The sequence below is a fragment of the Ranitomeya variabilis genome, chromosome 7 (assembly GCF_051348905.1).
Source record: "Ranitomeya variabilis isolate aRanVar5 chromosome 7, aRanVar5.hap1, whole genome shotgun sequence".
NCBI classification, from domain to species: Eukaryota; Metazoa; Chordata; class Amphibia; order Anura; family Dendrobatidae; genus Ranitomeya; species Ranitomeya variabilis.
In genome coordinates, this window is record NC_135238.1 from 243473604 (window position 1) to 243485694 (window position 12091).

Consider the following 12091-nt stretch of genomic DNA (forward strand, 5'->3'; position numbering starts at 1 on the left):
TGGTGCAGTCACTGTGTACATACATTACTGATCCCGAGTTACATCCTGTATTATACCCCAGAGCTGCACTCTCTATTCTGCTGGTGCAGTCACTGTGTACATACATTACATTACTGATCCTGAGTTACATCCTGTATTATACCCCAGAGCTGCACTCATTATTCTGCTGGTGCAGTCACTGTGTATATACATTACATTACTGATCCCGAGTTACATCCTGTATTATACTCCAGAGCTGCACTCACTATTCTGCTGGTGCAGTCACTGTGTACATACATTACATTACTGATCCTGAGTTACCTCCTGTATTATACCCCAGAGCTGCACTCACTATTCTGCTGGTGCAGTCACTGTGTACATACATTACATTACTGATCCTGAGTTACATCCTGTATTATACTCCAGAGCTGCACTCACTATTCTGCTGGTGCAGTCACTGTGTACATACATTACATTACTGATCCTGAGTTACATCCTGTATTATACCCCAGAGCTGCACTCATTATTCTGCTGGTGCAGTCACTGTGTACATGCATTACATTACTGATCCCGAGTTACATCCTGTATTATACCCCAGAGCTGCACTCTCTATTCTGCTGGTGCAGTCACTGTGTACATACATTACATTACTGATCCTGAGTTACATCCTGTATTATACCCCAGAGCTGCACTCATTATTCTGCTGGTGCAGTCACTGTGTACATACATTACATTACTGATCCCGAGTTACATCCTGTATTATACTCCAGAGCTGCACTCACTATTCTGCTGGTGCAGTCACTGTGTACATACATTACATTACTGATCCTGAGTTACATCCTGTATTATACCCCAGAGCTGCACTCACTATTCTGCTGGTGCAGTCACTGTGTACATACATTACATTACTGATCCTGAGTTACATCCTGTATTATACCCCAGAGCTGCACTCACTATTCTGCTGGTGCAGTCACTGTGTACATACATTACATTACAGATCCTGAGTTACATCCTGTATTATACCCCAGAGCTGCACTCACTATTCTGCTGGTGCAGTCACTGTGTACATACATTACATTACTGATCCTGAGTTACATCCTGTGTTATACTCCAGAGCTGCACTCACTATTCTGCTGGTGCAGTCACTGTGTACATACATTACATTACTGATCCTGAGTTACATCCTGTATTATACCCCAGAGCTGCACTCACTATTCTGCTGGTGCAGTCACTGTGTACATACATTACATTACTGATCCTGAGTTACATCCTGTATTATACCCCAGAGCTGCACTCACTATTCTGCTGGTGCAGTCACTGTGTACATACATTACATTACTGATCCTGAGTTACATCCTGTATTATACTCCAGAGCTGCACTCACTATTCTGCTGGTGCACTCACTGTGTACATACATTACATTACTGATCCTGAGTTACCTCCTGTATTATACTCCAGAGCTGCACTCAATATTCTGCTGGTGCAGTCACTTGTGTACATACATTACATTACTGATCCTGAGTTACCTCCTGTATTATACTCCAGAGCTGCACTCACTATTCTGCTGGTGCAGTCACTGTGTACATACATTACTGATCCTGAGTTACATCCTGTATTATACCCCAGAGCTGCACTCACTATTCTGCTGGTGAAGTCACTGTGTACATACATTACATTACTGGTCCTGAGTTACCTCCTGTATTATACTCCAGAGCTGCACTCACTATTCTGCTGGTGCAGTCACTGTGTACATACATTACATTACTGATCCTGAGTTACATCCTGTATTATACTCCAGAGCTGCACTCACTATTCTGCTGGTGCAGTCACTGTGTACATACATTACATTACTGATCCTGAGTTACATCCTGTATTATACCCCAGAGCTGCCCTCACTATTCTGCTGGTGCAGTCACTGTGTACATACATTACATTACTGATCCTGAGTTACCTCCTGTATTACACCCCAGAGCTGCACTCACTATTCTGCTGGTGCAGTCACTGTGTACATACATTACATTACTGATCCTGAGTTACATCCTGTATTATACCCCAGAGCTGCACTCACTATTCTGCTGGTGCAGTCACTGTGTACATACATTACATTACAGATCCTGAGTTACATCCTGTATTATACCCCAGAGCTGCACTCATTATTCTGCTGGTGCAGTCACTGTGTACTTGCATTGCATTACTGATCCTGAGTTACCTCCTGTATTATACTCCAGAGCTGCACTCACTATTCTGCTGGTGCAGTCACTGTGTACATACATTACATTACTGATCCTGAGTTACATCCTGTATTATACCCCAGAGCTGCACTCACTATTCTGCTGGTGCACTCACTGTGTACATACATTACATTACAGATCCTGAGTTACATCCTGTATTATACCCCAGAGCTGCACTCATTATTCTGCTGGTGCAGTCACTGTGTACTTGCATTGCATTGCGTGGATTATTACTCACAGATTATGTGGAGCTCTGCTCTGAAGTGTAGTGAATTCAGCTCTCAGCATGTCCAGGGTCAGCAACACTTTTGATTCTGTGCTATCTCCATCTCTGACAATGAAAAACACAGGAGGTGACTGTAGCGGTGCTGGCGGTACGTGTGGCGCTGATATCCGGTACTAGTGAATAAGATCAGGATCGTTTATGGTCACTGAGAATAGGCAGGTGGGTATAGAAATGTGGATGTGGTTTATAGACGGCCCCGCAGTTCTGGGTGATGCCCTGGCAGGCTGTAGTGACGGCCCCGCAGTTCTGGGTGATGCCCTGGCAGGCTGTAGTGACGGCCCCGCAGTTCTGGGTGATGCCCTGGCAGGCTGTAGTGATGGGCCCAGCAGTTCTGGGTGATGCCCTGGCAGGCTGTAGTGACGGCCCCGCAGTTCTGGGTGATGCCCTGGCAGGCTGTAATGACGGGCCCCGCAGTTTTGGGTGATGCCCTGGCAGGCTGTAGTGACGGGCCCCATAGTTCTGGGTGATGTCCTGGCAGGCTGTAGTGACGGCCCCGCAGTTCTGGGTGATGTCCTGGCAGGCTGTAGTGACGGCCCCGCAGTTCTGGGTGATGCCCTGGCAGGCTGTAGTGACGGCCCCGCAGTTTTGGGTGATGCCCTGGCAGGCTGTAGTGACGGCCCAGCAGTTCTGGGTGATGTCCTGGCAGGCTGTAGTGACGGCCCCGCAGTTTTGGGTGATGCCCTGGCAGGCTGTAATGACGGCCCCGCAGTTCTGGGTGATGTCCTGGCAGGCTGTAATGACGGCCCAGCAGTTCTGGGTGATGCCCTGGCAGGCTGTAATGACGGCCCCGCAGTTCTGGGTGATGTCCTGGCAGGCTGTAGTGACGGCCCCGCAGTTCTGGGTGATGCCCTGGCAGGCTGTAGTGACGGCCCCGCAGTTTTGGGTGATGCCCTGGCAGGCTGTAGTGACGGCCCCGCAGTTCTGGGTGATGTCCTGGCAGGCTGTAGTGACGGCCCCGCAGTTTTGGGTGATGCCCTGGCAGGCTGTAGTGACGGCCCCGCAGTTTTGGGTGATGCCCTGGCAGGCTGTAGTGACGGCCCAGCAGTTCTGGGTGATGCCCTGGCAGGCTGTAGTGACGGCCCCGCAGTTTTGGGTGATGCCCTGGCAGGCTGTAGTGACGGCCCCGCAGTTCTGGGTGATGTCCTGGCAGGCTGTAGTGACGGCCCCGCAGTTTTGGGTGATGCCCTGGCAGGCTGTAATGACGGCCCCGCAGTTCTGGGTGATGTCCTGGCAGGCTGTAATGACGGCCCAGCAGTTCTGGGTGATGCCCTGGCAGGCTGTAATGACGGCCCCGCAGTTTTGGGTGATGCCCTGGCAGGCTGTAGTGACGGCCCCGCAGTTCTGGGTGATGTCCTGGCAGGCTGTAGTGACGGCCCCGCAGTTTTGGGTGATGCCCTGGCAGGCTGTAATGACGGCCCCGCAGTTCTGGGTGATGTCCTGGCAGGCTGTAATGACGGCCCAGCAGTTCTGGGTGATGCCCTGGCAGGCTGTAATGACGGCCCCGCAGTTCTGGGTGATGTCCTGGCAGGCTGTAGTGACGGCCCCGCAGTTCTGGGTGATGCCCTGGCAGGCTGTAGTGACGGCCCCGCAGTTTTGGGTGATGCCCTGGCAGGCTGTAGTGACGGCCCCGCAGTTCTGGGTGATGTCCTGGCAGGCTGTAGTGACGGCCCCGCAGTTTTGGGTGATGCCCTGGCAGGCTGTAGTGACGGCCCAGCAGTTCTGGGTGATGTCCTGGCAGGCTGTAGTGACGGCCCCGCAGTTTTGGGTGATGCCCTGGCAGGCTGTAATGACGGCCCCGCAGTTCTGGGTGATGTCCTGGCAGGCTGTAATGACGGCCCAGCAGTTCTGGGTGATGCCCTGGCAGGCTGTAGTGACGGCCCCGCAGTTCTGGGTGATGCCCTGGCAGGCTGTAATGACGGCCCCGCAGTTCTGGGTGATGTCCTGGCAGGCTGTAGTGACGGCCCCGCAGTTCTGGGTGATGCCCTGGCAGGCTGTAGTGACGGCCCCGCAGTTCTGGGTGATGCCCTGGCAGGCTGTAATGACGGCCCCGCAGTTCTGGGTGATGTCCTGGCAGGCTGTAGTGACGGCCCCGCAGTTCTGGGTGATGTCCTGGCAGGCTGTAGTGACGGCCCCGCAGTTCTGGGTGATGTCCTGGCAGGCTGTAATGACGGCCCCGCAGTTTTGGGTGATGCCCTGGCAGGCTGTAATGACGGCCCCGCAGTTCTGGGTGATGTCCTGGCAGGCTGTAGTGACGGCCCCGCAGTTCTGGGTGATGTCCTGGCAGGCTGTAGTGACGGCCCCGCAGTTCTGGGTGATGCCCTGGCAGGCTGTAATGACGGCCCCGCAGTTCTGGGTGATGTCCTGGCAGGCTGTAGTGACGGCCCCGCAGTTCTGGGTGATGTCCTGGCAGGCTGTAGTGACGGCCCCGCAGTTCTGGGTGATGTCCTGGCAGGCTGTAGTGACGGCCCCGCAGTTTTGGGTGATGCCCTGGCAGGCTGTAATGACGGCCCCGCAGTTCTGGGTGATGTCCTGGCAGGCTGTAATGACGGCCCCGCAGTTCTGGGTGATGCCCTGGCAGGCTGTAATGACGGCCCCGCAGTTTTGGGTGATGCCCTGGCAGGCTGTAATGACGGCCCCGCAGTTCTGGGTGATGTCCTGGCAGGCTGTAATGACGGCCCCGCAGTTTTGGGTGATGCCCTGGCAGGCTGTAATGACGGCCCCGCAGTTCTGGGTGATGTCCTGGCAGGCTGTAGTGACGGCCCCGCAGTTTTGGGTGATGCCCTGGCAGGCTGTAGTGACGGCCCCGCAGTTCTGGGTGATGTCCTGGCAGGCTGTAGTGACGGCCCCGCAGTTCTGGGTGATGCCCTGGCAGGCTGTAGTGACGGCCCCGCAGTTCTGGGTGATGCCCTGGCAGGCTGTAATGACGGGCCCCATAGTTCTGGGTGATGTCCTGGCAGGCTGTAGTGACGGCCCAGCAGTTCTGGGTGATGTCCTGGCAGGCTGTAATGACGGCCCAGCAGTTCTGGGTGATGCCCTGGCAGGCTGTAATGACGGCCCAGCAGTTCTGGGTGATGTCCTGGCAGGCTGTAATGACGGCCCCGCAGTTCTGGGTGATGTCCTGGCAGGCTGTAGTGACGGCCCCGCAGTTCTGGGTGATGCCCTGGCAGGCTGTAATGACGGCCCCGCAGTTCTGGGTGATGCCCTGGCAGGCTGTAGTGACGGCCCCGCAGTTCTGGGTGATGCCCTGGCAGGCTGTAGTGACGGCCCCGCAGTTCTGGGTGATGTCCTGGCAGGCTGTAATGACGGCCCCGCAGTTCTGGGTGATGCCCTGGCAGGCTGTAGTGACGGCCCCGCAGTTCTGGGTGATGCCCTGGCAGGCTGTAATGACGGCCCCGCAGTTCTGGGTGATGTCCTGGCAGGCTGTAGTGACGGCCCCGCAGTTTTGGGTGATGTCCTGGCAGGCTGTAGTGACGGCCCCGCAGTTCTGGGTGATGTCCTGGCAGGCTGTAGTGACGGCCCCGCAGTTTTGGGTGATGCCCTGGCAGGCTGTAGTGACGGCCCCGCAGTTCTGGGTGATGCCCTGGCAGGCTGTAATGACGGGCCCAGCAGTTTTGGGTGATGCCCTGGCAGGCTGTAATGACGGGCCCCATAGTTCTGGGTGATGTCCTGGCAGGCTGTAGTGACGGCCCCGCAGTTCTGGGTGATGCCCTGGCAGGCTGTAGTGACGGCCCCGCAGTTCTGGGTGATGTCCTGGCAGGCTGTAATGACGGCCCCGCAGTTTTGGGTGATGTCCTGGCAGGCTGTAGTGACGGCCCCGCAGTTCTGGGTGATGCCCTGGCAGGCTGTAATGACGGGCCCCGCAGTTCTGGGTGATGCCCTGGCAGGCTGTAGTGACGGCCCCGCAGTTTTGGGTGATGTCCTGGCAGGCTGTAGTGACGGCCCCGCAGTTCTGGGTGATGCCCTGGCAGGCTGTAATGACGGGCCCCGCAGTTCTGGGTGATGCCCTGGCAGGCTGTAGTGACGGCCCCGCAGTTCTGGGTGATGCCCTGGCAGGCTGTAATGACGGCCCCGCAGTTCTGGGTGATGTCCTGGCAGGCTGTAGTGACGGCCCCGCAGTTTTGGGTGATGTCCTGGCAGGCTGTAGTGACGGCCCCGCAGTTCTGGGTGATGTCCTGGCAGGCTGTAGTGACGGCCCCGCAGTTTTGGGTGATGCCCTGGCAGGCTGTAGTGACGGCCCCGCAGTTCTGGGTGATGCCCTGGCAGGCTGTAATGACGGGCCCAGCAGTTTTGGGTGATGCCCTGGCAGGCTGTAATGACGGGCCCCATAGTTCTGGGTGATGTCCTGGCAGGCTGTAGTGACGGCCCCGCAGTTCTGGGTGATGCCCTGGCAGGCTGTAGTGACGGCCCCGCAGTTCTGGGTGATGTCCTGGCAGGCTGTAATGACGGCCCCGCAGTTTTGGGTGATGTCCTGGCAGGCTGTAGTGACGGCCCCGCAGTTCTGGGTGATGCCCTGGCAGGCTGTAATGACGGGCCCCGCAGTTCTGGGTGATGCCCTGGCAGGCTGTAGTGACGGCCCCGCAGTTTTGGGTGATGTCCTGGCAGGCTGTAGTGACGGCCCCGCAGTTCTGGGTGATGCCCTGGCAGGCTGTAATGACGGGCCCCGCAGTTCTGGGTGATGCCCTGGCAGGCTGTAGTGACGGCCCCGCAGTTCTGGGTGATGCCCTGGCAGGCTGTAGTGATGGGCCCAGCAGTTCTGGGTGATGTGCTGGCAGGCTGTAGTGACGGCCCCGCAGTTTTGGGTGATGTCCTGGCAGGCTGTAGTGACGGCCCCGCAGTTTTGGGTGATGCCCTGGCAGGCTGTAGTGACAGCCCCGCAGTTTTGGGTGATGCCCTGGCAGGCTGTAATGACGGCCCCGCAGTTTTGGGTGATGTGCTGGCAGGCTATAGTGATGGGCCCAGCAGTTCTGGGTGATGTGCTGGCAGGCTGTAATGACGGGCCCAGCAGTTTTGGGTGATGTCCTGGCAGGCTGCAGTGCCGGGCCCCATAGTTCTGGGTGATGTCCTAGAAGACTGCAGTGCCGGGCCCCATAGTTCTGGGTGATGTCCTAGAAGACTGCAGTGCCGGGCCCCATAGTTCTGGGTGATGTCCTAGAAGACTGCAGTGCCGGGCCCCGCAGTTCTGGGTGATGCCCTGGCAGGCTGTAGTGACGGGCCCAGCAGGTCTGGGTGATGTGCTGGCAGGCTGTAATGATGGGCCAAGCAGTTCTGGGTGATGCCCTGGCAGTGGTGCAGTGTCAACCCGGTGTTTGGTGAGGTCAGCCCCGCACTCGGTGCAGTGTCAGCCCCACATTCTGTGTAGTGCCAGCCCCGTGATCGGTGCAGTGTCAGCCCAGTGTTCTGTGAAGTTAGCCCCGCCGTCGGTGCAGTGTCAGCCCAACGTTCTGTGTAGTGCCAGCCCCGTGTTCGTTGAAGTCAACCCCGCAGTCGGTGCAGTGTCAGCCCGGTGTTCGGAGAGGTCAGCCCTGCAGTCGGTGCAGTGTCAGCCACACGTTCTGTGTAGTGCCAGCTCAGTGTTCGGTGAGGTCAGCCCCACAGTCGGTGCAGTGTCAGCCCGGTGTTCAGTGAGGTCAGCTCCACGGTCGGTGCAGTGTCAGCCCAGTGTTCTGTGAAGTTAGCCCCGCCATCGGTGCAGTGTCAGCCCAACGTTCTGTGAAGTGCCAGCCAAGTGTTTGGTGAGGTGAGCTCCACGGTCGGTGCAGTGTCAGCCCGGTGTTCGGAGAGGTCAGCCCCACAGTTGGTGCAGTGTCACCCTCACGTTCTGTGTAGTGCCAGCCCCGTATTCGGTGAGGTCAGCCCCACAGTCGGTGCAGTGTCAGCCCGGTGTTCAGTGAGGTCAGCTCTGCGGTCGGTGCAATGTCAGCCCGGTGTTCGGTGACGTCAGCTCCGCGGTCAGTGCAGTGCCAGCTCAGTGTTCGGTGAGGTCAGCCCCACAGTCGGTGCAGTGTCAGCCCGGTGTTCGGTGAGGTCAGCTCCCCGTCGGTGCAGTGTCAGCCCGGTGTTCGGTAAGGTCAGCTCTGCGGTCGGTGCAGTGTCAGCCCGGCGTTCGGTGAGGTCAGCCCCGCAGTCAGTGCAGTGTCAGCCCTGTGTTCAGTGAGGTCAGCTCTGCGGTCGGTGCAATGTCAGCCCGGTGTTCGGTGAGGTCAGCTCCGCAGTCAGTGCAGTGCCAGCTCAGTGTTCGGTGAGGTCAGCCCCACAGTCGGTGCAGTGTCAGCCCGGTGTTCGGTGAGGTCAGCTCCCCGTCAGTGCAGTGTCAGCCCGGTGTTCGGTAAGGTCAGCCCGGCGTTCGGTGAGGTCAGCCCCGCAGTCAGTGCAGTGTCAGCCCTGTGTTCAGTGAGGTCAGCTCTGCGGTCGGTGCAGTGTCAGCCCGGCGTTCGGTGAGGTCAGCTCTGCGGTCGGTGCAATGTCAGCCCGGTGTTCGGTGAGGTCAGCTCTGCGGTCGGTGCAGTGTCAGCCCGGCGTTCGGTGAGGTCAGCCCCGCAGTCAGTGCAGTGTCAGCCCGGTGTTCAGTGAGGTCAGCTCTGCGGTCGGTGCAGTGTCAGCCCGGCGTTCGGTGAGGTCAGCCCCGCAGTCAGTGCAGTGTCAGCCCGGTGTTCAGTGAGGTCAGCTCTGCGGTCGGTGCAGTGTCAGCCCGGCGTTCGGTGAGGTCAGCTCTTCGGTCGGTGCAATGTCAGCCCGGTGTTCGGTGAGGTCAGCTCCACGGTCGGTGCAGTGTCAGCCCGGTGTTCGGTGAGGTCAGCCCCGCAGTCAGTGCAGTGTCAGCCCGGTGTTCGGTGAGGTCAGCTCTGCGGTCGGTGCAGTGTCAGCCCGGCGTTCGGTGAGGTCAGCCCCGCAGTCAGTGCAGTGTCAGCCCGGTGTTCGGTGAGGTCAGCTCTGCGGTCGGTGCAGTGTCAGCCCGGCGTTCGGTGAGGTCAGCCCCGCAGTCGGTGCAGTGTCAGCCTCACGTTCTGTGAGGTCAGCCCCGTGTTCAGTACAGTGTCAGCCTTGAAGTGAATGGAGCTCACCTCAACACAATGATCTCCTTGTCCTCAGCCGGTAAGCTGCTGTGAGCCGGAGGCCCGCTGACTGGCAGGAGCTCCCTGCAGAACGGGTCACACCTGAGGGCGACAGTGATAGAGACTGGTTACTACAGGGGGCAGCACAAGTGGACCCCTACATTCCTGCTCAAGCAGCTGCATCACATAACCCTGGCCATGTACTCACCCGCGGGGTCTGCAGACATCTGGCACATGGAAGGCAGTTGACAGGTAGACTTCTGGGAACCTTTTCAAGGTCGGGACCCCTCTTATATGCCCCTACAAATACAAGGGGTGGTAACGTTCAGTAATGGACCCCTGACTTCAGCAGAAGACACCCAACCATGCCCGCTCTCTACCCTCCTGGCTGGGCCCCCTGTGGCCTCCGGCGGGGGCGAGTACTTGGGCAGTGGGCACAGGTGGCATTCCAGGTCAATGTCAGAGTATGCCAGGGATCTCTTGAAGGCCATCAGTCCTGGAGCCGGGGTCTACAAGGCAAGAAGGGGAAAAGGCAAAGTGAAAGGGAGAAAGGCCCGAGCCCAGGGCCATCCAATGCATCCTGAAGGCATCTCACAGCTGAGGGTATGTCACCATGTGTCAGGGCAGCACACTCGCCTGTGCCAGGCTGGTAGGGGTCCTCTGTCCACTACCCCTCTCCAATAGATACAGAACAAGCCCAGGGGTCTCACCTCATATATAAAAACACATAAGTCTTCCCCCTCCCCTATATAGTACAGAAGGGTATATTATTATGGTCACAGAAAACATTAAAATCCTTAAAACCACTCTAGTGAGGGGGCACTCAGCCCCCAGAATTGTCAGAAAGAATTGGCATTCCAAGTCTCTTTGAAATAGAATTGCCCAGTTGACATATGGGAAATTACATATGGTTAGGCGGTGAGGAAAACCATTAACATAGGAAAAGTTAACCATTCAAGTTCTCTTGAAGCCAAGACTCCCTCGTGTGATCAGACAATTAAGGCAGGATTCCTATTGTACCCTCCAGGATGAGCCTCCTTTAATCAAAACATCTACAATAGACAGGCCCAGTCGGAAAGTAATGAATATTGGGGTTTTTGTAGATCCAATAATGATGAGACATGCAATTTCAACTTCAGGACTAATAGGGGAAGAGCAGCGTACTGGATTCTAATATTAATTACTACATCTCCCACGGGGCTCAACAAAAGGTCTGATTTAATTGTATTATTGAGAGTTTGTTCTCTCATGGTTTTTTGCATATCCATTGTTTTGTGTTATATTTGTATAGTCACTTGTGTGACTTTTTCATAGTTTTTTTTATTCGTACACACATGTAGGCTAATAAATTAGCCAGACTGGGCTTACCTATAGTTGTGTGATCTCAGGTGAACATTTAAGCAGTGACTAAGTACCACAAAGGTCAGAAACGCATTGTCTTCTCTTTTTATGGTTTTCTTCTACGCGTCATGGAGCACTGCTGTGTGAACAGCTCCTGATTTTATCTTTATTGGAATAAACTTTTTTTCTTATGGAAGAAGTGAGTGCTGGTCTCTTCCTGAACTTTCCGCACACCGTGCACTAAGCAGGTGAGCTGAACTACTACTTTTTTCTATTCTTCTATTGACTTTGGGCATAGTCACAGAATCTTGAGTGATCATTGATCTCAGTAGGTTGAAGTCCTTTACCACCTTCAGTTTGTCACCGTCCACCTCAGATGAGTCCCAGTGGTACATGGAAGTAAACAATATCTTTATCTTCTTTGTGTTGAGTAGCAGTCCCATGTTCGAGCTTCCCATCTTGACACTCTATAGCAGTGTTCCCCAACTCCAGTCCTCAGTAGCCACCAACAGGTCATGTTTTCAGGATTTCCTTAGTATTTCACAGGTGATGGAATTATTTGCCTGTGAAGGTGATGCAATTTTCACCTGGGCAATACTAAGGAAATCCTGAAAACATGACCTGTTGGTGGCTCTTGAGGACCGGAGTTGGGGAACACTGCTCTATAAAGTCCTTCATTCCATCTAATCTTGCTGCCATCTATTACGCATATGGTGGTGGAACAACTGTGCCATGGTCTGGGGAGAGCCTGAAGGGGGGTAACTAAACAACCAACTGGTTCTTCACTAGTGCTCCTGATGGTGTGGCTAGACTTCGACCTAGGTGTACGCAAGGTACCACTCCAAGACAGACCCCGGAATCGCAGCAGCTGACCCCATAAGAGGTGTTGGGAAACAGGGATGGACTCGAAGAGTCAGGACAGCCAGGAATTGGATAGTAGGAGGATGGATAGTATAGAACTGGTAGACAGGGCAGGAACTAGAACATCAAAACAAACGGGGCAGGTTAAAGGAACACAGGACCTGGTTCAGACTAGATGGATGAGCGAGGCGGTAACAGGTGCTAACCAGGCAGGTCAGGATCAGGACTGGGTATAGGCAGGATGGGATCAGGAGCAGGTTCAGACAGGACAGACTGGATCAGGATTAGGAGGACGGGCAGGATCAGGTTCCGACAGGGTGGACAAAATCAGAATCAGGGAG

At 55.7% G+C, this 12091-nt stretch overlaps 1 protein-coding gene across 2 annotated transcripts in view; it reads right to left on the bottom strand.

Annotated features, from left to right (window-relative positions):
* CFAP221 (cilia and flagella associated protein 221) overlaps nucleotides 1-12091 on the bottom strand; it is a 327923-nt gene that overhangs the window by 148375 nt on the left and 167457 nt on the right. For both annotated transcript variants that reach the window (XM_077273404.1, XM_077273403.1), the window contains exons 20-23: nucleotides 9929-10057; nucleotides 9757-9848; nucleotides 9558-9650; nucleotides 2449-2541 (exon numbers count right to left, since the gene is read on the bottom strand). In XM_077273404.1, coding sequence (XP_077129519.1) covers nucleotides 2449-2541; nucleotides 9558-9650; nucleotides 9757-9848; nucleotides 9929-10057 — 407 coding nt within the window. The remainder of the gene's footprint in view (nucleotides 1-2448; nucleotides 2542-9557; nucleotides 9651-9756; nucleotides 9849-9928; nucleotides 10058-12091) is intronic.